At 49.3% G+C, this 25,617-nt stretch overlaps 11 protein-coding genes across 11 annotated transcripts; 7 read left to right on the top strand and 4 right to left on the bottom strand.

Annotated features, from left to right (window-relative positions):
* The first annotated feature begins 511 nt into the window (after positions 1-511).
* PHATRDRAFT_48077 (predicted protein) lies at positions 512-2,252 on the top strand. Its single transcript, XM_002182584.1, has one exon. The coding sequence runs from the start codon at positions 555-557 to the stop codon at positions 1,887-1,889; it is 1,335 nt and encodes a 444-aa protein (XP_002182620.1). The 5' UTR covers positions 512-554; the 3' UTR covers positions 1,890-2,252.
* A 999-nt stretch (positions 2,253-3,251) lies between these two features.
* Positions 3,252-3,713, bottom strand: PHATRDRAFT_38448 (predicted protein; the record flags this gene model as incomplete). The annotated part of the gene is made up of 1 exon (XM_002182441.1): positions 3,252-3,713. One exon carries the CDS (start codon positions 3,711-3,713, stop codon positions 3,252-3,254), a length of 462 nt encoding a protein of 153 aa, XP_002182477.1.
* Positions 3,714-4,816: 1,103 nt separating this feature from the next.
* ZIP1 (iron permease 1) lies at positions 4,817-5,962 on the top strand (the record flags this gene model as incomplete). The annotated part of the gene is made up of 2 exons (XM_002182583.2): positions 4,817-5,081; positions 5,430-5,962. The coding sequence occupies 2 exons, from the start codon at positions 4,817-4,819 to the stop codon at positions 5,960-5,962; spliced, it is 798 nt and encodes a 265-aa protein (XP_002182619.1).
* Positions 5,963-6,912: 950 nt separating this feature from the next.
* PHATRDRAFT_22166 (predicted protein) lies at positions 6,913-8,173 on the top strand (the record flags this gene model as incomplete). Its single annotated transcript, XM_002182582.1, has 2 exons — positions 6,913-7,209; positions 7,537-8,173. 2 exons carry the CDS (start codon positions 6,913-6,915, stop codon positions 8,080-8,082), a joined length of 843 nt encoding a protein of 280 aa, XP_002182618.1. The 3' UTR covers positions 8,083-8,173.
* Positions 8,174-8,874: 701 nt separating this feature from the next.
* On the top strand, positions 8,875-10,190 carry PHATRDRAFT_38445 (predicted protein; the record flags this gene model as incomplete). The annotated part of the gene is made up of 2 exons (XM_002182581.1): positions 8,875-9,177; positions 9,321-10,190. 2 exons carry the CDS (start codon positions 8,875-8,877, stop codon positions 10,188-10,190), a joined length of 1,173 nt encoding a protein of 390 aa, XP_002182617.1.
* Positions 10,191-15,646: 5,456 nt separating this feature from the next.
* Positions 15,647-16,379, top strand: CYCD1 (predicted protein). Its single transcript, XM_002182580.1, has one exon. The coding sequence runs from the start codon at positions 15,668-15,670 to the stop codon at positions 16,334-16,336; it is 669 nt and encodes a 222-aa protein (XP_002182616.1). The 5' UTR covers positions 15,647-15,667; the 3' UTR covers positions 16,337-16,379.
* A 467-nt stretch (positions 16,380-16,846) lies between these two features.
* Positions 16,847-17,709, top strand: PHATRDRAFT_51114 (predicted protein; the record flags this gene model as incomplete). The annotated part of the gene is made up of 1 exon (XM_002182579.1): positions 16,847-17,709. Exon 1 carries the CDS (start codon positions 16,903-16,905, stop codon positions 17,707-17,709), a length of 807 nt encoding a protein of 268 aa, XP_002182615.1. The 5' UTR covers positions 16,847-16,902.
* Positions 17,710-18,106: 397 nt separating this feature from the next.
* On the bottom strand, positions 18,107-19,146 carry PHATRDRAFT_48071 (predicted protein). Its single transcript, XM_002182440.1, has one exon. It carries the CDS (start codon positions 19,137-19,139, stop codon positions 18,285-18,287), a length of 855 nt encoding a protein of 284 aa, XP_002182476.1. The 5' UTR covers positions 19,140-19,146; the 3' UTR covers positions 18,107-18,284.
* A 1,342-nt stretch (positions 19,147-20,488) lies between these two features.
* Positions 20,489-21,439, top strand: PHATRDRAFT_14736 (predicted protein; the record flags this gene model as incomplete). The annotated part of the gene is made up of 3 exons (XM_002182578.1): positions 20,489-20,872; positions 20,930-21,174; positions 21,232-21,439. Coding segments are annotated over 3 exons (837 nt in total), but the record flags the coding sequence as incomplete, so codon positions are not given.
* A 519-nt stretch (positions 21,440-21,958) lies between these two features.
* Positions 21,959-22,943, bottom strand: PHATRDRAFT_48069 (predicted protein). Its single transcript, XM_002182439.1, has one exon. It carries the CDS (start codon positions 22,886-22,888, stop codon positions 22,037-22,039), a length of 852 nt encoding a protein of 283 aa, XP_002182475.1. The 5' UTR covers positions 22,889-22,943; the 3' UTR covers positions 21,959-22,036.
* Positions 22,944-23,974: 1,031 nt separating this feature from the next.
* PHATRDRAFT_14769 (predicted protein) lies at positions 23,975-24,457 on the bottom strand (the record flags this gene model as incomplete). The annotated part of the gene is made up of 1 exon (XM_002182438.1): positions 23,975-24,457. A coding segment is annotated over one exon (483 nt), but the record flags the coding sequence as incomplete, so codon positions are not given.
* Positions 24,458-25,617: the final 1,160 nt, after the last annotated feature.

The raw sequence follows: 25,617 nt of genomic DNA, 5'->3' as shown, positions 1-25,617 counted from the left end.
GCGTTGCTTTGGTGCGCAGAAGATCGTGTGTGTGTGTGTGAGAGAGTGTGGACTGTGTGTGCCTCTGCCCCAGTGATGGACTTGGGATACTCGTTGGGAGAGTGAAGGGGGGGGGGGGGGGGTGCCAACAAGAGAATCGAGTGTCTCTCAAGAGGTGTAGAGATGATGATGCGCCGTGTCGTCGGACCAGTGACGACTCGGACTGTGTCGCTATACTTCCACTGACCGTTGGCAAGTAGTACAGCCACCCGAATGAAAAAGGTGGACATTCCTACTAGAGTCTCATTCTCACTGTCAGCGTCCATCGGAATCGGACTTGTGCCTGGAACGATGGTAGTCCCGCGTGCGAACGAATGGAAACGCGAAACCTCGTCACGAAACTCCGGTCCTGGTACGTTTACCTGTAAGGTAACGACGGGGTTCGATCCGGTTTCGACCTCTTCCCCATTCGTTCGTTCGACATTTCTCGTCGTCTCGACATCATGGTAGGAATCGGTACACGGGGGGTCACCACCAGTCCGTGGTGTCGAGCGTCACGGAAACGACCGATCGGAATGCGCCGTCGGACCGGGAACATTCCGTGCCGGGGCGTCTGCGCCCTCCTCGTCTCGGGCTGGTGGTGGTGGCGGAACGACAGAGTGTGGCGTTCCGACACACCGTCCGCTACGGATACGCTGATTCCATCCCGTCCCATGGCCTGGCACGGTCCTTCCTCGCGGTCCCGACAACAAAGCCAACGATCCACGTCCGACTCGCTCGCGGCCTGTCTTTTGATCAAAGACGACAACGACATTCTCGACGAATGGATTGCCTACCATTATCACGTTTGGAATCTCCGTCATTTGCTCGTCGCCGTCGACCCCAGCAGTCGTACTTCGCCCCGCGCGACTCTCACGCGTTGGACGGAAGTGACCGATCTGGATGTGCGAGTCTGGGACGACGTCGATTATCTGCCGGAATCCTTCCGGACGCTCGGTTACCACATTCCACCCCGCTACGTCTCGGGCGACGCCCAACGCTCCCAGTGGCACGTGGGTCACGAATCGGCCGCGCAAGTCGTCGCCGATCGCACCCGTATCAACAATCACCGCTACCGTCAAGTCACACTCCTCACACACTGTTACCGCCACTGGCGGGAGCGGAACGCAACCTGGGTACTCCACGTCGATACCGATGAATATTTGACCCTCAATCCAATCCGGCGTCGGCCACACACGACGGCAGGGTCGCCCGTTGTACCGGTCAAGCTCGTCCAGCCCGGCTGTTTGTTCCGGTTCTGGAACGCACTGCTCCGGGATAACGTCCAAGCCCGCGCCGCCAACGCTCACCATTCTTGCGTGTCCATGCCGCGACTCTTGTTTGGTGCGATGGAAACCAATCGTTCGGTCGTCACGACGACAACCACTGCTGGCACAGCCGCCGCGAATCCCCAACGCTTCGAAACCCTCCGCTGGCGCTACCACGCTGCCTACAACGATACCGTCTACAACGCCCAACCCAAAACACTAGTGGACGTCTCCCGGGTACCCGCCCCCGACGAACTCTGGCAACAGGCATTTTCCATACATCGACCATCCAAAGTATTGTGTCGACGCATCGAGCAACTCAATCTGCGCACACCGAACCGTTACCCCCTCGCCGTCTTTCACTACCTCGGAACCTGGGAACGCTACGTTGCGCGTAACGATACGCGCCGCTCCCGACGTGTCTACGACGCCAAGGCCGCCGCCGGTGCCGGTGGACGACCCGAAGATTCCATGGAGGACTGGTTCGATGGCTGGGTACACGACGTCGGGATCGAGACGGCGCGCTATTTGTTGCGCGACTATTTCCGCTACCCCGGAAACTCTGTCACAAATGCGTCACGGTACTACGACACGTTGGCGTAGCGTTGTTCCTAACCGTGATAGGCACGGAACGCAAGAATTGGTTCCAAGCTAGTCAAGAACAATTGTGCCTCTCGACAAACGACGTAAGGAGATACAGTCAGACTGCTTGGCGCCTTTACATCCACGCAGCCAATCCTACTGGACGACGAGGAAAGTCCAAGACCTTTCCATGGACCACGGTAACTATCTCATTGCTCGACGGGGATATTTTACAAACACGATAACATTTTGGATCAGTTAAGCTTGAGTAAGCTTGCTTCCTCGGAAACACACACGACAACTACTACGCCAATCAGTAGACTAAGTGAGGGGAGGGGATACGCTGGTTTCCTTCGACCTCGATAGATTTGTGGACTCTCGTCGTTGCACGACCGTTGGCACACACATTCTTCACTCAAAGTACCTCCTTCGAGTCGTCACTCCACTCGATAATCGCCAAGACGGGAAGTCGCGAGATCTGGACACGAACGCAGCGGCGCCTGATATTATATGTGCAAAACAACCATTGACAGATTGTCTTGGCTATTTCTACAATTTTCTCCGCCGTGATGCTATTTATGTTAATTCACCATCTAGAAGCGGCGAACGATCAAAAGCTTGCAGCCAAAGTCCCACGAGGGCCTGCTTCCGCTCTTCAACGGGCAGCATTGCAGGCTTTGTCGTCCCAATCATGAAAGTCGCCAGTATCCAATATTCGCGGTATCGTACGAATAGGTTACGAGTATGGGCGGAGATAGAAAATCGCCGGTCATCGATCGTGAATTGCAGGAGCTTTCCCTTCCAGCAGGTGTGCAACGTTGGCTGGAACCGCGTCATATACCACTGTCTCGGCATCATAATTACCAAGGTTGGTTGTTGTAAGCGGAGCTCTCGCAGTTCTCGTGTGCAGTTCGCATATTCTAAGGAAAATAAAGAGGAAATTCACTAAAGGGGATGGAAAAAGGTGAAAACTCCCTTAAAGGGGACAGAACGTGTTCACTCTAAGTAGCATCATTTGGCGCTCAAACATTGTTATGTATTCAAACTATTTAAACTAAACAACAAAATTTTAACCTTGATGCCGACGTTTCCCGCCACGATGTTTATTGCATGGTCTCCGATGAGAGTGAGAACAGGGCAACCCACTCGCAAATTCACGTTTGTTACGGTAGCAAACCTCGTTGGGGACTTCGGGCGACAATCTGGAAGGCTGCAACGGCAGCGAGTCTCTGGATTAGTTGGTCCTGGACCGTCGAAGGAGTCTCGTAACGGAAACGTTTTCATTGTAGGGCTTTCCAAACAATGCACTCTGAGCATGATGATAGCCGTCGGAGATACGTTTCCTTCCTTTAAAGCTCTCCAAGCTGCATGGTTCAGCCTGAATCATGTGCTCAGTAAAAAGTACAGGACCTTGGAAAATCGACCAACGCGGTGTTTCAGTGCAGACTTCATGAGTTCCATCATGGCGGTCTTAATATTGTAGCCGCCCGTGTCGAAGAGGAGGCCTTTCCCAATGACTCCGACCTTCTTGGAAATTTTTCCCGAGGGTGGAGTGTAGGTTAAATGGATGAACTGAGGAGGCGTTTCGCTGCCGCGCGCTACTCCAAGGAAGCCACCCATACAGCGGGCGTCACAGGCCTCTTTGTCGAGGATTTCACAAATGATCCGTCCACCGTTCTGCTCGGCAATGCGCTTAGCTGTCTCGGCAAGCGAAAGCGAGTTCAAGACGTTGTGCGGGGCGTTGACAATATCCTTGGTCAAGAAAATACCTGTCGCTAATTTCTTGCCGGCTTCAATAACGGAAGCATCTACTGGTTCCAATTTGGTCACGGTTTCAAACGCCATCGACTGATCCACACCAAGATCATCGTCGTCGGGGAATGGTAGGGTTATGGGCATCCCAGGGTGGCACCCCACCCTCCACACGTTGCGGTAGACTATAAATCACCGATGACCCGTTACGTCGGGCTTCGTCCACCTCCCGCCACCCCTCATCCCCCCAACGTTGACGTTGACGGCACTGGTCAGATGCACTTTGCTCCGCAGACAGTCTGCGTGTTGGATGAGAAAGCAGCCCCAACATGACAAGCATTCACGGGCACACGTCAATGCCGAGGTTACGTTTTATTTGTACGATCCCCATCGAATTTTGGAAGGGATCGTCGACCCCTCCGAGTCTTCGACGACCGCCACAACGTCGTTCGATCTCCAGCAATCGCGTCGTCGTCCGAATGCGAGGTACGTTGATTGTTCAGCATCCCAAGCGGTGGGTGGCACTTTTTACCAACGACGAAGACGAGTACGATCGCATATCTCACTCTCATCGGACACCATGCAATAAACATCGTGGCGGGAAACGTCGGCATCAAGGTTAAAATTTTGTTGTTTAGTTTAAATAGTTTGAATACATAACAATGTTTGAGTGTCAAATGATGCTACTTAGAGTGAACACGTTCTGTCCCCTTTAAGGGAGTTTTTACCTTTTTCCATCCCCTTTAGTGAATTTCCTCGAAAATAAACCGTTGTACAGTCACTGCCAAAAACTTCACATCTGATAGCGAACAGATTTTAAAATGAACGTGATTCTCATACCTACGGAAGATTTCAACCAACACGGTCCTAGCACGTGTCTCATTGTTGGATCTTTTCATTTATAGCACTGTCCAAGTTCCATATGTCACTCATCACGACTTGAAAATCAGAATTCTTGACGCTTGCCGTAGAAGATGCCAACTAATTTGTAATAGTAGAAGATTTTTTAAATTGTACATGTAAAAAATCTTCAGGGTACAACCGCAGACGTCAAGCTTGCGTATCCACAAACGCCAACAGAATTGCCCATAAATCTCAGGTACATTTACCTCGTGAGCGATCTATCTGATCAGCGGATAAAGAACGCATACTCAATCATGTCTGGTATCAACAGTGAAGACAAGGACAATGTGGGCATGGCCTTCGGGCTTGTTATCGGCGCCGGGGCGGCTACGGGTCTTGGGGCTGCCGTAGTCTTTTTTCCGGCTCTGGTTCGATTAGCCTCGCGCCGAACTCTGGCCGGCGCTTTGGGTCTGTCAGCTGGTGTCATGGTCTACGTCTCATTCGTCGAGATATTTGGCAAGGCCTCTTCAGCTTTTGAAGATTCGGGTATCGAAGAGGATACTGCCTACATCTATGCCACTCTGTGCTTCTTCGGTGGTGTTGTTCTCATGGTGGTACGTATTGATATGACCTTTCAATCGATTTCTATTTACCAGTATGGCAGAAGCTAGAACCTTACTAAACGTTCGATACTTGTTGCCTCTTCTCTGCAGATACTCAATTCCATGGTGTCCTGTCTCCTTGGAGGACATCACCACCACAGCCCCGACCAGTCATCCAATAAAGGTCCTACTGGTACTCAAGAAATCAGCAACGTCGACCAAGAAGTTCTGCCACGGCGCATGAGCAACGAAGATCACGCCAACCTCCCGTGCTGCTCGGACGACCCGGCCGCCGACCTTGAAACCCTTCACAATATGGCGGCCGAAATTGAAACCACCGAGAATCAGAACAAGACGTGGGAAGGTACTTTCGTCGCCGAAGAGAGCGATTCTCCAGGATCTCCGGACGAGGAGGACACGCCGGAAACCAAGGATTCCAAGAAGCTCATGCGCATGAGTTTGAACACTGCGCTGGCAATTGGAATTCACAATTTCCCCGAAGGCTTGGCGACTTTTGTCGCCACGCTTGGAGATCCCAAAGTGGGAGGTGTACTGGCCGTCGCTATTGCCATACACAATATTCCCGAAGGTCTCTGTGTCGCCATGCCCGTCTACTACGCCACGGGCAACCGCTGGAAGGCCTTTGGCTGGGCTATGCTGTCGGGCATGTCCGAACCTTTTGCAGCGCTTTTGGGATGGGCCATCTTGGCCAATTCCTTTTCGGATAAGCTATACGGGATACTGTTCGGCATAGTTTCGGGTATGATGGTAGTTATTTCCACTCGCGAACTATTGCCGACGGCGCATCGCTACGATCCCGAAGATTCCGTTGTTACTTACTCCTTCATTGCTGGTATGTGCATAATGGCGCTCTCTCTTGTTCTCTTCTTACTGTAACTCCAAGCGAAACAAAAATGGTTTCGAGTGGATGGTACTACTGTTTGCTGCAGAACCTACTTTTGCTAATTATATTTTAAGGTTGTAACGATACAAGCGATTCCAAACGGAGTGTGTATACCAACTCAGCTTCGCCGGAGCTGCTGTACTAATTTCTTTCAAACCTCATTGGGCACAAATACTTGTCTGACAAGATCGAGTGCAACAAATGTGTCTCCTAGTAAATGATACTGCTGGCTGTCGCTGGAGAAAGAGGGGAATCCCAAAATGCCGGATTTCGGTGGGAGTGAGCAGCGCAGAGAGAGAAACAATCCGTCCACGAACTCATACGCAATCTGTCTCAAGGCAAAATAGCTCTACAACGATGCATTTCGCAAATGGCCAATTCACAGTCAGGAGATACTACCATACCTTGTGGGACTTCGCCAAAGAAGCGCCACGAGCTGGACTCGTGTCAGTTCGGATTCAAGTCCATCCTACGTCATATGTACATCACAAAAGCGTCAATAGTACGTCATACAATCATCTCTGTGAGAAATCATTTTCGGAAAGCATTATACTTACAGGAGCTTTCTTAGGTTCTTTTCTGCCAGTGCAAGAATGACGACGTTAGCGGAACTTTCTGCTATATGTAGAAAACTTGTCCTCTAACGGTAAGTCATTTTGGTGAACAAATAATCCTTTACATTTAAATAAAGAATCGTTACATATCGTTCCCTGACAGTATCATCGCGATCAAGCGTTTGAAGCATCCGTTCTTCGACGTCATCGCCACGCGTTCACGTTTCTAATTCGGACAGTCCATTCGAACAGAGACGCCCACAACAAATTACGTGCGCTTTTCTTTGTAACATATCGGCTTACACTTCACGAAAGCCACATCGTCCGATCAACCACTGATCGATCGCGGATTGGCCACTGTTTTCAGATTCGAAATGAGTAGCGTAAGAATGTCGGAAGGCTCGGTAAACAGCGAAAATGTGGGGGTCGCCTTCGGCTTGGTGATTGGCGCCGGCGCTGCCACAAGTCTCGGGGCGGGGGTCGTATTTGTACCCGCGCTTGTCAAACTGGCGTCGAGACGGACGTTGGCGGCTGCGTTAGGACTGTCCGCCGGTGTCATGGTCTATGTATCTCTCGTTGAAATTTTCAACGAGGCCAATCGGCATTTCGAAGAAGCGGGTTTTCCCACTGATGAAGCCTACCTATACGCGACAATCAGTTTTTTTAGTGGAGTCATTGTGATGGTGGTACGTTGTATGGATCTCACGAAAAATATCCATCATGGGATGCGCGAAAAGAAGATCTCTTCACAATTGCTAACACTCTTGTTGATTTATTTACGGTAGCCGCTCAACTTTTTAGTTTCTTGGTTGCTGGGGGGACATGACGAACACGAATTCCCGCCATATCTAGAGGATAAGGAAACGCAGGAGTTCTCCAACGCGGAAAGCGCCGTCCAGGCTGCTGCAGAGGAATGCGGTACTACTGTAACAGCGTGTCCGTGTTGCTCTGAAGATCCCGCCAAAGAGTTGGAGTGTCTGCAGGAAATGGCGTTGGAACTGGGAAAAAGGGAGCACGAACCCGAAGCCGGGTGCAGTGTATCGGACCACGAGGATTTCCCGGCGCAGAAAGACGAATGTGTGGTGCAGGGCAAAGATCAGAAAAAGCTGCTCCGGATGAGTATCAATACAGCGTTGGCGATTGGCATTCACAATTTTCCTGAAGGCCTCGCCACGTTCGTGGCGACGCTCGACAATCCGCGGGTCGGCGCCATTTTAGCCGTCGCCATTGCCATTCATAATATTCCCGAAGGTTTGTGCATTGCCATGCCGATTTACTACGCAACGGGCAACCGCTGGAGGGCTTTTGGTTGGGCCATGGTATCGGGCATGTCCGAACCACTGGCGGCACTTTTGGGTTGGGCCGTTCTGGCGAGTTGTTTCACGCAAACAATGTTTGGTGCGCTGTTTGGTGTAGTATCGGGCATGATGGTAATTGTATCCGTCCGTGAATTGCTGCCAACGGCACATCGGTACGATCCAGACGATGTCGTGGTGACTTACTCGTTCATGGCGGGAATGTTGGTCATGGCGGTCTCGCTAGTGCTCTTTTTGGTGTAAAACTACTGCAAACCGGCACCCCCAAAGCTCTTTCTCCAAACGAGCGTCGGCGAAATATGCACAAGTTAACCGTAAAGCGTGTCTTGCTGTCATTTCACTGTGACAGCGAATAGCATTCGTGTAGTGAAACGTATGTCGTTCGTTGATGTGACTTCTCTGGAGCCAGGCTAATGTTCGACTGGTGGGCCAGGCCACACTTTTCCGTGTCCCAAAATCCGACGCTTGGGTAGCTTTCCGTCAAGAACTAGGTTCCGCTTCGTATTCCGCTCCAGATCTACGAAAAAGGTACGTGCCGTACTAACAGTCACCGGTATACCTACATTGGATGGGCCAACAAATTCAGCGGAACTTTCGTTTGCATCCCCCCCCCCCCCACCAGTCCATCACAATCAGTCACGATCGGTGTTCGGATCGCGATGTGTCACCCTTACCGGAGTCTTTCTGATCCTCCGGGTTCCAAAGGCACACCCAACGATCGTACTAGTCGTAACGCTCGCGCACCGCATGCGCCGTTTCTACCCATTCGTCCGCACTTGTGTCTCTCTCGCTATCTAGCTAGTAGTACTAGTGACACGGACACTCCCCTCCGTACAAGGTGTCGTTCGGATTCGAGCCTGGTTGGTTTTTCCGACCCGACTCGTGGCGGAACGAACGGTACGTTCCCGAGTCGGAAATCACGGTCAACCGTATCGGATCGGGCTCCGTTGCGTGTGTGCGTGCATCTCTCAAACGCACCCTTTCCAATCGAACCGATAGATTGACACACACATACACATGTCCGAACAAACAATAATGGACCCGTCGTCTACCAACGACGACGGCGACAACGTCGCCGTGGCCTTTGGGTTGGTGATTGGTGCGGGGGCGGCGACGGGGCTCGGCGCAGCGGTAGTCTTCGTACCAGCCTTGGTACGTTTGGCGTCACGGAAAACTCTAGCAGCCGCCTTGGGTCTTTCGGCCGGAGTCATGACGTACGTCTCCTTCGTGGAGATTTTGGGAAAAGCCCGTACGGCCTTTGTCGATGCCGGATACGAAGAAGATCGGGCCTACATTTACGCGACACTCTGCTTCTTTGGTGGCGTCGTTCTCATGGTGGTACGTACGTAGTTTCGCCAGTGGAGTTGGAACGATTGGCATCCACTTTGTGTGTATGTGTCGACTACGTCTCGTTTTTGTGTGTGTGTGTTATCATGAGTCGGGGGCTGACGAGACATTGTTGTGACGTTCTTTTCTTTCAGGCACTCAATTATATGGTGACCTGGTTGTTGGGTGGGCATCATCATCACCACCACCACCACGATTTCCCCAAAGACCACATTACCCACGCGGCAAAGACGCAAGAGATAACCAACGTGGACGATCCTTCGGCGCCGCACCCGGCGGACGACAACGCGCCCTTGGCCTGTCCCTGTTGCTCGGACGATCCGGCCGGGGATTGGCAAGCCGTCCAAGATATGGCCAGCGAAATCGAAGCCGTGGAAAAAGATCACAAAGTTTGGGACGGAATACACGAACCGGATTCTCGGGCTCGTCCGGATTCTGCGGACTCGTCACCGCACGCTACTCCTTTTTCAGCCACGACGCATCACGCATCAGATTACGGCGACGACAGTTCACACGATGCCTTGGCGGAACCCACGGACGAGTCCAAAAAACTCTTACGCATGAGTTTGAACACTGCGCTGGCTATTGGAATTCACAATTTCCCCGAAGGCCTCGCGACGTTCGTCGCCGCGCTCGGGGATCCCAAAGTGGGAGCCGTCCTGGCCGTCGCTATTGCCATTCACAATATTCCCGAAGGTCTCTGTGTCGCCATGCCCGTATACTACGCTACGGGCAACCGCTGGAAGGCCTTTGGCTGGGCCATGCTATCGGGCATGTCCGAACCAGTGGCGGCGCTTTTGGGATGGGCTGTCCTGGCTAGTTCTTTTTCCGATACCCTGTACGGGTTGCTCTTTGGTATGGTAGCCGGCATGATGGTTGTTATTTCCACACGCGAACTATTGCCAACGGCGCATCGTTACGATCCAGAAGATTGCGTCGTGACGTACGCCTTTATTTCTGGTATGTGCATTATGGCGCTCTCTCTGGTGCTCTTTTTGTTGTAGCCCTTTGGAAAAAGCGACCACGCGGATGTGCAGGACGCTTACGGGCAACGCTTTGCTTGGGTATCGGAATTTTTGTTGGTCACCGTCAATTCACAACAGTCTCTCAGGGTACGTCGTCCCGGCGAGACAAAAGTAGGCCTGAATACAGGATGAAGATAGTAATACGCTAAGACTATTTTGCCACGACGATACCAACAGGTCAACACCAGAACCAACGGTCATGGTCTTTTTAGTGTAGTTCGCTACTTTTCGTTCACAGCGGCCACGGACACATTGTAGCTCCTATGCGGAGGTACCCGAATGGCAGCGTTCACCCGCATGGCACCGGGGGGCAAGCCCTTCCAATCCACGCGTCGTTGCGGGTGATGGTATCCGCAAAACGCCACGGGTAGGATACGGTCCGTGTATCCGCTGCCGAGTACTACGCAGAGCATGTCGAGGTGGTATTGGGTACACAAAAATGTATCCCGTTCTAATGGGTCGGGTTTCGCCCGCGCCGTGGACGCTTCGTAGTGCCGTCGGGAAACGGCCGAAGTCACCGCGGCGCAACTGGGATGGAATTGGACCAGACAACCTTTCGCGGCGCACTTGACGAGGTACGACGATGAGTGCGAGCACAATGCACAGACTCCGGAGCGATGGACTCCGACCGTGTTGGCGCCTTTCCAGGCCCCACCCCAGACAAGACATGTATCGTGCACCCAGTATCCATCTTGATAGGCAAAGGATCCGCCTTTTTGGGAACATCGGTGGCAGGTACGTTGGGAGGCGAAGCTTTGAAAGTCCTTTGTTTCCAACAAATCCGCATCATCTGTATTTTCCGAAAGGTGCCTACACGAATCACAAGTCCAGGATTGCGGACGTGTCGGATCTTCGGGAGTTCTGCAGCAAGTCCGATGAATGCACATTTGGCAACGTGCACACGACTGCATTTGTCCATCGATACCGTCAATCCAGCAAACGCGACAAAGAAGATTTGATTCGATGGCTTTGGCTGCTTCCTCCAACTCAAGAGTAGGAGGGACTTCGTCTTTTGTGGAAGTAAGCTTCCCTGGCATGATACAGATAGTTCGTAAGAGACCATCCTCGGTTGGCACGCATTCGATAACAGGGGGGACCGAGATACCCAAACTATGGCGCCTTGGCTGTAGCATGGATCTTTTGTTGATAGAAATTGGCGATGTCCTTGGTCTGAGATTCTTTGCCAGCTCGGCCACAAGATATTCGAAATCAATTGAGCACATCGAGTGGTCCATATTTGGTTTAGAATCCGTAAGTACTGTATCAACGGCTTGGTTTGGTTTTGGGGTTCGATATTTGACGGGTAGACTTTCTGATCCTGCAGTCCACTGTGAGAGCTTTTCGGTACATGAGTCTATCTCACCATTTGTGAGAGACAGCAAAGAACTATTGACGCGAATCCCAACTTTGACTCGCCGCGGTCGTTTCTGTGTGCCATTCTCGTATTTCAGTCCGGTAAGTAGTGACCGAAAAGTAGAACGACTAGTGGGGCCTTCCTTTACACTCCAGAATAAGCGATTTCGCCCGGTGACGACGCGGGGTGCATTAGAGGGTAAAAGTCCATGTCTGCTATCGTAGACGCCCAACGCACTGGAGGCAAGGCGGGCTTGTGCAGCAGAGACACGTTTACCGTCGTGTATCTCCACCGGTAGCACAGCAGGTAAAAGAAGCGGGGCTTGACCCTTAACGGTAGAACCTCGTCCAAAAATGGTGGAACGACTGCTTGTAGAACCGAAGCGAACTGACATCGACGTCGCTTTTTTGCGTGCGACTTCAATTTCTCTGCGTTGGCGTTTACGGTCTCGTGTTTCTTCAAATGCAAGTAACGATAGTTCACCACGCGCTCCATCAATGGACTCGACGTAAAATTTCCTTCTGCCCAGAGCAAGACTCTCTCGTTGGCATCGAGAAGGTATACTAAGGCTTGTTACTTGAACCACTCCGGGATCCTCAGCGCGGAAAGCCATGGATCTGATGTTGCCCGCAAGTCTGTTCCGCTTCCCAGGTCTCTCCACAGCTCCATGATTCTCGGTTGGATCGTCTCCAGCTTTTTTGACAGCGCTCATTTCGTCGATGTCATGTGGAATTGTCTTAACAACGGGCTCCTCTGGGTGGGTCCACGGAAAACACTGAGGGAACACAATTTCTTCAAGAATCGCGTTTGCGTCCTGCAACAGGTCCCGATGATAAGCACGTTGGTCGATTGAAGCCAACAAAGCACCGCAAATTTCCATGTCCTTAAAGATATCTTCATGATCTTGAGTGTCGTTATCGTTGGACTTTTGCAGTGGAAAGGTTCTCACAGTCAGTAAGGCTTTTGATACACGTAAACGCTCAGTGGCCCAGTAATTCAGCTTCTCTCCGTTCAATAATTGCACTTTAGATTACGTACCATCGTTCCAGATTTATTACTGCCGTTTCTTGAGCGTGTGAAATGCGGTGCTTCAAGCAATGGCTCGGTACAGTTGGATTCGAAGGATGCCAGATGGTCTTCGGCTCTGGCAAAACCTGTTGTTACCGGTGGTTTATGGCCAAAACGAGAAAAAGTTTGGTTTTCAACTTTAGAAGGAGCGGACGGCAAATGATTGTCCGCTACATCTATTCGACAATCTTGCGCAATTCCTGGGCCCGATTCATTCCTATCGACTTTGCTGCCGAAGTGGTGTTCCCTGCTCAGGCGCGACCTGGAGGTGGAACGGCGGCCGCTACGAGGGTTCATTTATGTCCGTTTCACAGTTAATATTAACAAATGTTCTGCTCTCAGTATTCTATAAAATTTCTGTTCCACTCGAAACCGGACAATTACGGTTATTTAGAGATAGTACAAAATTGACCGTGAGTTCACCCATTCCACCATGGCCAAACTTTGGTGCTACCCAAAAGTATTTTTGACCGCACGTATTGTATAGGAAATCATGCGTGGATTTTGCAAAGAAAATTGTGTCACGGCCACACGGGAGTGAAGCTGCACTTTTCACTATGTTCAACGAACCATTTGCAAACATGACTTTCCTCATAGGCTTAGCTTTCCATTCTCTTGGCTTCAGATCCAAGTACTGAGAAGATGGCTTTCACGATAATGCTCGAAAGAAGGGGTCACATTGTAGGAGGTTTTATTCCGACCTCCTTTCAACTGCTACTGTCCTCCACGTGCTCAAATCAGGATCTGCTCCAAGCGTTCGATCCATGGATAGCGAACGGGGCGCATGAGCAAGCGGCTGCAGTTCTCCGGCTGTATCGAAATTTGAAGCAGTTCTCCGACAGAGTGTCGCTCTCCTTAATCTATGGAGCAGTTCATGTAGATGCCGCAATGCTGTAAAGAGACAATCTGACAATATGGAATAGTATATTCGCATTCGATTGAAATTACGAATCGTACGAGAGGAAACAAGATCGCATGCGTGATGTTGAGTAGTTCGGGCGTACAAGTCTCGGAGCTGCCAAAACCATCGCTTACGATGCAGCTCTTGCCGCAAGAGTATCAGGACAAAGCAACAGCCGACCCCTGTCGATACTATCTTGAAATACTGATTCAGATTCGTTTCTTTTCCGGCAGTCGAACGTTCAATAACATAGGTGATGATTCTAGCCATAAGGATTGTCTCGACCCAAGGCTGGGTCTGTGCGCCGCAAAGAACATATCGGTTCATTCACAAATGTAGGTGGACAACTCCTACAGTCATACAATCCCGGGCCGAAATTTGAAGTTCTGCAGCAGAGCAGAACATGTTTGCTCTAAAACAGGGAGCGCAGCATCTCTGCTATGAAGAGTTCTTTTCAAATGAAGACATCAGTGTTCGGAGCACCGTGATGTTGCTGATGACGAAAATTGCGGAAAATAATCTGAAGTTGCAATCCTCCTAGAACCCTGCCAAGTAGGTATCGCAGCTAATTCGAGAAGCTAGTAGCCGCGTCCAAACATGGAAAAGGCAGGCTTTTTGTTGGGCTCGTTTGGTAACCGTTAGAGCGGCTTATGAATTTTTTTAGAATCGCCTGCTTCTTTGATTTAGGTACATATAGGTAGTCTCGGACCGTTCCGAAGACGTAAATGAGAGAAGTCGCTAGATTTTCAACAGTACGTTGAAAAGGCCGATCACTACTACTAGTATTCGCTGGGACCGTCCCAACGCGTTCATGCGTGACTGCCAATGAATTGGCAAATAGGACACGTAAAGTCATCCGCTCGCGCAATTTGATAGGCAATCAAATAAAAAAGGCCTACCAAAATATGTATATTTAAATTCAGATATCTAAGTGGTATTTAAAAAAATTCCTCACAATTAACGAATTCAAACAACGATCGAGCATGACAATCGGTCGTTGAATTCTTTTCCAAGTATCGGTCTGGTTGGCTTGGTTCAAACAATAGTCGGAGGCAAAACGCGAAAAAGAGCGCCAAGGAAATTTCGTAGTCTGTCCATGGTCCACAAACAGCCTTGGTAGAGACACTCTAGCATACGTCTCCGGGTGCGATTTCAGTTCGACCCGGCGTCTACTTGGGAGCGATCTCACAAAATTTTGGGTGGGCGTCACTTTCACTAACGCATAAACGGCTAGGACCGCAACACCCGAGTGGCCGAGAGCCGGAACGCGACCATGTCCTTTGCTTGCTCCTTCCATTCAGATGCATTCGTAACGGAGAAAAACCTCTTAAAATCGACTGAGGTATGTACGAGAGGGAAATACTCGTTGGATGAGTGCAGCAGGACATTTCATCTCAGATTCATCCCGCACCGTATTCCAATGTTGCACGTTGTTTTTCAAATCTATCGTTCAACCATGTCCGAGTCGACTTGACAACGCCCGATTGTCCTGGCTTATCTACATTCACGCTCAGTGGTACAGGAATGACGTAAAGAACGAGGAGCCGTTCCGCCAATATCGCTTTGTCCTGGGTTGAGTTTGAGCCTCGAAAATCATTGAAATCTCACCAAAAATTCTACATCTCCCAGCAGATCGGCCACGGGGTGCAAGCACCTTTTACGATCTGCAATCTTAGTGGAGAAGGAACGGAAGAAGTGATGGAGTCCAAGCCCTACGGAATCCAGGTACGTTCACCATCGCCGTGGCATTTCCACCTCCTTGTCCCGAAAATGATCAGGATCATATATACTCATCATACATGTATATGTTATTGTTTTGTATATATGGTTAAATATCAACGCATTTGTCTTTCGTCATGTCAATATCCAATCCCGGGTTGTTCAATTCCCGTACGCGCCTTTCTTCTACGACCTAACGCACGCTCCGATCTTGCTGGTCGATCTTTCGACTCTGTTTCTGTCCGTTGGCCTGCGGCGGTGCTACGAACATAGGAAGATATTGATATCACTTTAAATATCTGCACGGCAGACCTCTATCGGGATTTTCAGGAACGTCAGGTAGACTATGTTGCTCCCGGACTGTACAATCCCAGCGCGTCTTATCTGCCTTATCGCCGCTATCTTGTGGACTGGATGAGTGATGTTGGCGAGCACTGCCGCCTACATCACAGCACTATTCATGTGAGTGTCCTTTACTTGGACAAAATATTTCGATCAGGGAGTATCCCTCGCAGTCAGTGGCAGCTTCTGGCAACCGCTTGTATTTCTGTGGCTGCCAAGTATGAAGAAGCAGAAGAACACTGTCCTCCTATTCCGGATTTGTTGCAACTTACGAAACTTGCCGACGTCGGGCACACATCACTGTCTTTTCGAGAGGGTGAGCTGAGAGTTCTGCGTCATTTGGGATGGCGGCTTCGTGCCATTCCTCCTATTCACGTCGTAGGCTATTTTTTGGCCAAGGGTGTATGCTTCGAGGATGATAGTTGGCAGGAGCGTGGTCTTGTAGAAAAGATACCCAAGTACGTCAAAAAGTACGCTGAGTTCTTCTGCAATCTGACTTTGCAGGAGCACTCTTTCCAGCAGTACTTGCCAACCAAGCTGGGAGCCGCGATTATTCTCGCCTCACGCGTTGCGCTGCAACTAGAACCCCGTTGGAAAGCGGAACTTGTCCGGCTTACAGGCTATTCGGAGTCGGATATTTCCCCTATTTTCCAGCATGTATGGAACCATTACGAGGAACAGTTTCCCGGCCATGGATCTCGCTCTATTTCGCCCCGCAGCGTGCAAGCGTCCACATTCTAACGTGTATACATTCGTATTTTGAATAATAGCATATATGCCCATCCCTTTTATACATCCATATGCACTGTGTTGCGCATGCCGGAAGACTTTTGAAACATATATTTTGACTGGCTTGCGTACTTTTCTAGCTAGTTGAAAAGACTACTTGCAACTTTTGGATTTCACACTCGGTAAACTCAAGTGAATCACGGGTCCTTTGCTTAGTAGAAAACTGCAAGGATAACGGGCTGGAATCGTGTCTTAGGGCCCGAAGGATCCTGCATGCTTTCGTAGGTGATCAAAGGTGTAAGAATTTAAAATTAACTCTAAAGATTTATCCAATAGACTAACTGTAAGGGATATGAACCCCACATATAAGGCTTGCCGTAGGGGTTTTCTACGAGAGTGGGCGGCCCCGCTCACAAAATCCACTTGACTACTGATTTTCAAGGACGTCGTCGCAGTTGATATTTCTGCTATCTCCCGTATCCACCGCTCTCTGATTGATCGAGATGAGCTTTATTCCCCACAATCGCTTTCTGGTTTACATTGCTCTTTGGTGCTCCATTTCAGCAGTGGCGGCGTCAATGTGGAATTTACCGGCAAAATCAACGGCAGTTGTTACCGGAGGTACCAAAGGAATTGGTCTGGCGGTCGTCGAGGAGCTAGCTGGTCAACTTGGTTGCCAAGTTTTGACCTGTGCCAGGAACGAAAAAGACCTGGATATTTGTTTAAAGAAATGGAAGGAATGCGGTTTCGACTGTACCGGCGTTGTCGCCGATGTAGCGACCGTCGAAGGCAGACATGAGCTATTGGAATCGATCCGAATTTGGCTGCAGGGTCGGCCATTGGATATTCTGGTCAATAATGTTGGCACCAATATACGCAAAGCTTCGATCGAATACACAATGGAGGATCTACAACTTGTCTGGCGCACCAATTTTGAATCTATGTTCGCCTTAACAACGGCTTGCCACCCTTTACTGAAACGTAGTGCAGGGACGCGCACTAGCAGTGTGGTGAATATTGGTAGCGTCGCCGGAGTTACCTGCATGAAATCGGGTACACCCTACGCAAGTACAAAGGCTGCCATGAATCAAATTACAGGAAACTGGGCCTGCGAATGGGGCTTGGATGGGATTCGCGTGAATTGCGTTACACCATGGTACATTCGAACTGAACTGGCGGAGCAGGTTTTGAAGAATCATGACTATCGTCGAACAGTGATTGAGCGGACACCAATGAGCCGAATTGGCGAACCTGTTGAAGTGGCGGCTCTGGTAGCCTTTTTGTGTCTTCCAGCGGCTGGATACATTACTGGTCAAGTTATATCCGTCGACGGTGGATTCACAAGAAACGGTTTCTATGACAGCTTCTACCGTGATGAAATGTAAATAGAAGTGGAGCATAGCGTATCTCGATCCGTCTCATTCATGTGCACCTTTTGTAAAATGGCTGCTTGCTTTATTGTCTTCCGTTCCCGAGACTACATTCCAACGCAGTTCATACGATCAAACACAGGCACTATCCCTTGACTCCGAGTCCAATAGGCTTCTTTTGAAACGAGAAAAGGATCTCGGAGCTTGAAATTTGGTGAAGAGTATTACAGTACAGAAGTGTACTTCGCTCAACTTTATTTTTGAGTGGCATTAAAAGCCAAGTAACCATTGCTTTTCTGTGCGTTACTTTACACCTTTAATACTAGTTTGCGGTTAGGAATTCTTCCACTCTGTCCTTTTAAAAAATCAGAGTGTTGATCTGCAATGAGTCCATGTACTCAAAAACACTAACAGTAAGTGGAGCCCAAAATTCTTTCAACAAATGAGAATTTTCACGCATGCGTGTATTCTGCAGCCTATTTAAAGACCACCGCTATGCTCTGCGTTCATTATGTCAACCAGCGATTGCTATGCTGATTGTGCCGAGGGTGCAAAATGTTTATTGTACATGGAATTTAAAGAGCCTGACCTCAAGCTGCCGCGGAAGCTGATGTTATATAAAGCCTTAAGACCTCTCGATGCTGTAATGCAACACTTTCCAAATCGAAGAAGCGCTGAGCTGCTTCGCCAGCACGGTCATCCATCCCCAAAACACAAAACAAACGTACTGTATTTTGCAGAATCATAGCCATCAAAAGCAGCAGGCGATAGAGATGGAAAGGATCAGTGAGATTCAGTGCCTCAAGATGTTCGCCTCCGTAGCACTTTACAGCAGCTATATCGTTTGCATAGCAAAGAAGCTGCAGAGCAATCTGCATATGAGTTTCGGCGGATTTTGAATCTTCGACAGTCTCGGCCAGACAAAGGTGGGCAATCGCAAAATTGAAAAGGATAACACTTGTTTCAAAATCGAGACTGAACTGTAAAAGGCCATCAGAGATACTTTTTCCTGAGTCGATCTTGACCGGCGAGTAGGTAAATGTCGTACTCGGTTGGCTTGCACTCCGATTGAAGACCTGACCCATCTTCTCCAGCGTTTGCGCGACATTCTTGTCACTTATTGCATTAATCCGACTGTTGGGATGAGTCTCGCGAGAAGGGTCGCGCGAGATGCAAACACGAGTGAGAGCTGCATGAAGACAGTCTTTGATCAGGACCAAGTTTGACAAATCGTTGCGGTGGAAAGCAATGATCATGGGATGGACATGTTCTGCGACCTTGTGAGCCTCCATTATCACTCCAACGGCATCTTTGTGTGTATCACAGGCTTGGGAGAAGCAACCTTTCTCAAGGAGGTCGACTCCTATGTTGTTGAGAGCAATGGCGACTCTGTAAGTGGTTTGCGTGCCATTGTAGTCGGTTTTATTCATCGTGGCTTCCGGCATGGTTCTTCCGGCTTTTATAACATAAGACAAGTTCGGTGAGGAAAGGAAGAAATTGCTTTGTTCCACAGTCAATTGGATGTATAACTAAGACCAGCGGTCCGGTTGTTTTAATGGAGCGCAAAAGATCAATAAATTTCTTCTCAAGTTCAATTAGATGAAAGTGAATATAGTATGAGGTGAGATGCATTTTCGGCTAATGCTTACATACATCGCTCATTAACTAAGATCCAAAGCATGGTCCCAACAAGACCGGACCATAGATATAATCTTGCTCTTTCGGATACAGAGAATCCCTCGTACTTACGTGATTCCAATGAAAAAAATAGATTCCAATTCGAACGCTCATATACATCCGAAGAAACTTGAATATGATTGGTCAGCGTTTTTTACTAGATAGAACTTCCTTCCATCAGATTCCAGGTCTTTCCATACACAGCGTGCTAGTCAGGGCGAGGTCTACTACTATATTTTGCTTTCACTGGTGAGAGTTCTTTTCTGATACTATTCATTTTTCAGAATCATGATAGACAGAAAAATCGTGGTCACTTTGGCCAAGTCACGATAGCTCAAAGAAAGAGTCGCCAACAGGATACACTGACATGGAGAGTGTGTGACTGATGCCGGAAGAAAGCTTGAAGTTAATCTTGGAAAGTATACCCAGCGAATCTTGAGCCATTCTTTGTATCGGTGTTGGTCCTTGGAGAAGCCGAGGTTTGATCGGGCAAAAGTTGCGTTTGATACCGGCTATAAGTGAAAACACTTACTGTTTTTTGTAAGGTAGCTAGCACTACGTCATCTCCGGGTCTGAAATCGCCTGGAGCTTGTTGACGGAGTGAAATCCATCGTCACAGTCAACCCAAGGATCGTACGTGCGGTCGGTCGTTGGGTCGGTTGTGCGAACGGGATGGTGTGACCGAGAGTAGGAAGTTCCAAGATGGTAGCTACTAACGTAAGAGAGAGCATTATCTCCTTTTCGTTAGCATTAAACGGATGGTGCGTAGGTCCTGGAAGCCTACGATCGCAAGGAATCAGCCAACAGTAAAAGCCGTTTCCAAGTTAGGCAGCTGGCGTATAAATCGATGCCAAAGAGGCTTATGCGGCTGTCCCTTCCACCGTTCTTTTTCCTGATGGTCACGTCGAAATCATTGCCAATTAAAGAAACCTCTCGACGCAGATCTTCCCGTATTCCTGGTGTTTATCACAAAATGGCGCTACCGACAATTTACATCGCATCGTCCTCCCATTTTCGAGAAACTACGGTGGCCAAAGCTCAACATTTGACCGACGGTGTTCGACTATCTGATCCCCTACCATTAAATGGCAAGAAGGTCAGCACGACTGCATCAAAAATGAAACCAGGGTCCCGTCCTCCGGTTATTTTGCCGTGGGTGGGATTCGGAACATACAAACTGGGCAAAACGCAAGCCATGAGCGCAACTTTACAGGCCCTACAGCAAGGATATCGAGGGATCGATACGGCTTTTATCTACGGCGGGGAAACAACAGAGCGTTTGGTCGGGCAAGCGCTCAATCAAGCTTTCCAGAAAGGTATTGTTCATAGTCGAGAAGAAATCTTTCTCACTACAAAACACTGGCGCAAATACCACGGATACGATTTGACTATGGAATGTCTGAGACTCTCACTCAATCGACTAGACACGTCCTATCTGGATCTCTACTTGATGCATTGGCCGGGACCGGCTTGGACTACAATGTGCCGAAACAAGGACGAGGTCGAAAAGGATCCTTGGGTCTACGCATCAACCGATGCTGAATCGATGGCTGCAAAGCGCGCCGAGACCTGGCGTGCCATGGAAGATGCGTATCGTCAAGGATTGGTCCGCGCCATTGGCGTCAGCAACATGACTGTGCAGCACTTGCGTAAGCTCAAAGAGTCGGCCAGCATTTGGCCACCGGCTTGCAATCAAGTGGAAGTTCACCCGTTATACCCACAAACGGATCTTTTGGAATACTGTCAGCGCGAAGGCATTGTCGTTCAAGCCTACGCTAGTTTAGGCGGACAGGACACTGGAAAGTCGGCTTGGAATCAGCTTTTGGGCGATGGGAATCGAAACAAGGCAATCCCAAAGAGTATCGCGACATCGGATCTGCTGCACGCGGAACCCGTCCTTCTCTTGGCCAAAATACATTCCGTGACACCAGCCCAAGTCTTGCTCCGTTGGGGTTTGGAAAAGCAATGCGCAATGATTCCAAAAACTACGAAAGTAACGCGTCTCCGGGAGAATGCAGGCGCCCTTCGATTTGCACTTTCTATTTCCGAGGTAGAACAGCTGCAACAAGACTTGGCGCGAGTGGTGGAAATCAACAATCCACGTATTGATAGTTTGGAATCGCTGACGCGGCTGTGTTGGCGAAGCGATCCTTTGCGATTGCTGGACTTCAAATGAAGTGAATTCTCGGGAAGATTTATTCGGAGTTTCAGATGCGTAGTCAATTGAGCAGCATTGAAACTGCCAAGACCCATTGAGTCAAACAAAAAGGCTATTTGTTGGCTAACAGCTGCATAAAAACCAATCCCCAAGAACGAATGTTGTCGAAGTTTGGTTTGACTGGGATTGCGAAGCTTTTCGATGCGACAAAGCTGATTCCATTGACGATCCGTATCACCGCACTTTCGATGACTATAAAGAATCAACAAAATGTCACTTCTCGGGGATTTGGGATTGCGCAGCTGTTAGCCAATTTTGAATATAGTGCGCGTCTAGTATACTTCTGATTGTGAAAAACAACTCAACAGGGATTGAAAGCTGACCACCATTTGGAAAAAGTACTACCTTCACCTTGCAATGGACGTAAATCTATAAGAATATTTATAGCAATTGGCTTGCCTCTATCACAATTGCCCCCAAAAAGCGGCAACTACCAATGATCGATGGCTATGCGGCAGCTGCTGCAGCAAAATCAACAGACATCATGATAAATTGCATGTGTTCTTCTTGTTCGGACGCAGCGGCTTCCAAAGCAGCAAGTCGCTGCGCAGCCTCCTCCGCATGTTTAGTCATCCCCAAGGTCCAACACAGTTGAACCACGTTGTCCAGTATCATAGCGGTCAGAAGCACTTGGCAGTATTGATGAATCGGATCAGAGAAAATTAAGGTTGTTGATACTGCTGCATCCATGCATTCCTTCGCAACGACATCGTTTGCGCAGCAGAGAAGCTGTAGAGCGTTCCGTGCAAAGAAGTGTGCTCGCTTAAACTCCCTCCCTGTTCTGGCAAGGCAGAGATGGACCATAGCGAAGTTGAAAAGCACAACGCCACTTTCAAAGTCGAGATGGAGATCGGAACGAAGATCTGCTATACTCTCGTTAACGTCAATTTTGACTGGTCTGTACAGGAAATTTTTGTCGTGGTCACATCGTGTTTTACCTGAAATAAAAACATCGCTGATTTTGGCTATCGCTTGTGCGTGATTCTTGTCGCTGATCGCATCAAAGTGAATGTTACAGTTAGTTTGGATTATGCAAGGCGCACAAACGCGCTTTACAGCTTCACTGAGAAAGCTTTCCATCGAAACAGAATTTGACCCGTCAATGAATCCAGAGGAAGGACGTTTGCGCTCGATAGTATCTGACACTATGTGCGTCTCTTTCATCGCTGCGATGGCATCTTTCAGAGTGTCGTAGGCTTGGCGAAAGCACCCTTTCACGAGCAGTTCAACACCCATATTGTTCAGGGCGACAGCGGTTCTGTAATTGTTTTCGAAGCAGGTGCGCTGGGATTGCTTCATCGCAGCCTTTTGAAGCGTCGCAATATACAGTGACAACGAGATTGCAATGTTTGCGCTTTGGAGGCGAATTGAGATTGTGGATTGTTTCGCGCCTGTTTACTATATTTTACTGACAGTAATGCTAACTAGAGATGAATTAATTGTAAAAATTGCGAACCGCAAGTTTTTTCGTACATTTTTACAGTTAATGCGTGCGAAGTTTAGCTTCAGAGATTTCGGAGCAATTGTTCTTGGCACCGCATTTCCGACGGCGAAAGCCACAGAACAATCGAACATCAATAACCCTTCTTATAATTATAGGTAATCCGACAAAAAGTCCGGCTTATACGTATCAGACCGAAAAGTGCCGGAAGTATCCGGCTAATGTTTTCGCGAATATAACCCGAGCAGAAATATATATCGGTATTTTTCAATTAGGATGGAGAAACAGAATGAATACGACTGAAGAAAGTGAAGAATATTTCTGACACTGAGTGATATGATGATCTTACACCCAGTTGTTTCTCAATATGTTGGACAAATAGCAGGAAAAGGCTGAAAGTCGTGCATAGCAGTAGAGCAATATTGTGGGTGCGCCCCGAAGGCCCTTCTTCTGTGGAACACAGACGACTTTGAGAGGTCCACGGTCGCGTTTTAAACGGGAACATGGTCTCGGTGTTCTTTTGGAGAAACGGGTCGGGGCGTGAAGAGCTCCCGGAGAAACAAGCATAAGCAGATTTCTGTCGCGCATAACATAAACGATGATATTTAACGAAAGGCAATTAGTGAATCCCGTTACTTTGTCCTGTGCAAATTGTATGCAAAAAACGATTTCTTCGTTTGCGGCATTCCGCTATCGTCGTTCTCTTTAGCCGTCTCGGATGAGGAACGACCACCGATGAACCATCGGTCGACAATCGGCGATGCTTTATTAGGTTGTCCGGAAGTCGCACAAATTACCGCGACATTTCTAGTGACAGATTACTCTCTGTTCGAGTCCCAGAAATGTGGTTGATCAATTGATTGCTGACTCGCAAACATGAATGTTTATCACACGTTCAAAAAGCAGTTTTTCTATTGCTTAAAGCATGGCTTCCTCATGTAGCATTAACCGTAACACCGAATGACTGACGAATCTCGTTTGCGCGCGCTTTGTCCGCCCTTGAGCAAATATTGTTGATGATAGTCTTCGGCAAAATGAAACTTCTGCGCGGGTAGACATTCCGTCTGGCAGTCTTCACCGTAACTCGAGATAATCCCTTCCGCGATCTTCTTTTGCTCCTGTGTGTGGTAGTATATCCCGTGGCGGTACTGCGTGCCCTTGTCGTTGCCGACTTGATTCCGCAAATATCTATTTTCACCTAGTCTTTCCATGGCGAGCTGTCCAAGCCGTTCGTACGTGACTAACGCCGGATCGTATGTGACGACGATTGCCTCGGTGTGTCCCGTCGTGCCGCTGCACACTTGCTCGTACGTTGGCTGTTCAATCTGGCCCTGCGTGTAGCCCACGCCGGTGCCCACGACGCCGGGTTCCCGCATGTAGGCCAATTCGCCTCCCCAAAAGCAGCCCAAGGCAAAGGTAGCTACCTGAAAGCGGCTGTTGAAGGATAGAGTTTCTTCGTAAGGGACAACGCGTGGGCCTTCTTCAGACGCGACGAGTTCTACCGTGGCAGCGTACGAGGCTCCCGCTAGCGGAGGATTCGCGTCGATCGTGAAGGTCGCTTCCGTAACTTCTGTGACGAAACAAGGAACACCGTTGCTGAGGTATAGCTGTGAGCCAACGCTAATTTGGCTGGGATCGACACCGGAGTCTTCGAATGAGGTAGTCGCAACTAGATCGTCTCGACGTGCGCCCCACCCGGCATCCAAACTGATCTGGTCCACCTTGTCCCCGATGGAGCTGAGTTTTGCCTCACCCGATTCAGCCAGCAACAGATCGTGCAGGCCGGGCAAAAAGTTTCCCTGGCCGAGGACAAAGGATAGGCGAGCCGGAGGATCGTCCGCGTTCAAGACAACGCCATCAATAAGCGGTTCCGGTACAAAATCACCTTCGGGAAGGAGCCGACAGTCGACCGTGACGACACAGCCCTTACGGGGCGGGGAAACGCTCGTTGCGGCTAGTTCGTCCGTCGAGGGAGATGACGATGTCGACGATAACCGAGTAAGGGGAACAGATCTAGAAGATCGAGACGTCCTCGACGCTATGGTCGCTGCAGGAAGACGGACGCTACCGGCTGCAGTCCAAGCCAGCGCATTCTGACAACCGAAGGTGACCAGCAGCAAACAAGAAAATGCGCGGATTATCATGGCGATATGGCGTCGCTCTAATGCTGGAAACGTTTCAGGGGTGCGGCTTTAAACGACTCGACGGTCAATACTATTGTATTCGTGTGTTGTTGCGCTCCACAGTGCGCCGATTTTGTTGCCTGACTGAGACAATGAATGACGCAAGGAAGCGGCAAACCGCAGTCCAGGTATCCTTAACCCGGATGTAGATATTGCGATGCAATTTCTGCCTGCGTTGGAACATTTTTAATTTCGTCTGATTGCTAGTACTGTCAAGCCAGTCAGCCCTGTTCTTCGAGTACACTGACCTGTTGGCTATCGACGGCTTTCATTTGTTATTTTTGACCAATCAACATCAAACTTGCTTTTAAATTTTTTATGAAAGGTTGAATACTCAGGCGAGCTCCGAAGTGGCCCATCAACGCTTTCAAAAAGTGACATATCTTATCAAAGGCCCACGAACG

The sequence above is a fragment of the Phaeodactylum tricornutum genome, chromosome 16 (genome assembly GCF_000150955.2).
Source record: "Phaeodactylum tricornutum CCAP 1055/1 chromosome 16, whole genome shotgun sequence".
NCBI lineage: Eukaryota > Bacillariophyta > Bacillariophyceae > Surirellales > Neidiaceae > Phaeodactylum > Phaeodactylum tricornutum.
The sequence above is the reverse complement of the archived record's forward strand: the minus strand, read 5'-3'. Positions and strand labels throughout refer to the sequence as shown.

Coding starts and splice junctions, on each gene's coding strand:
- PHATRDRAFT_48077 (XM_002182584.1), top strand. CDS start 555: ATGCGCCGTCGGACCGGGAACATTCCGTGCCGGGGCGTCTGCGCCCTC.
- CYCD1 (XM_002182580.1), top strand. CDS start 15,668: ATGAGTGATGTTGGCGAGCACTGCCGCCTACATCACAGCACTATTCAT.
- PHATRDRAFT_48071 (XM_002182440.1), bottom strand. CDS start 19,139: ATGCCGGAAGCCACGATGAATAAAACCGACTACAATGGCACGCAAACC.
- PHATRDRAFT_48069 (XM_002182439.1), bottom strand. CDS start 22,888: ATGAAGCAATCCCAGCGCACCTGCTTCGAAAACAATTACAGAACCGCT.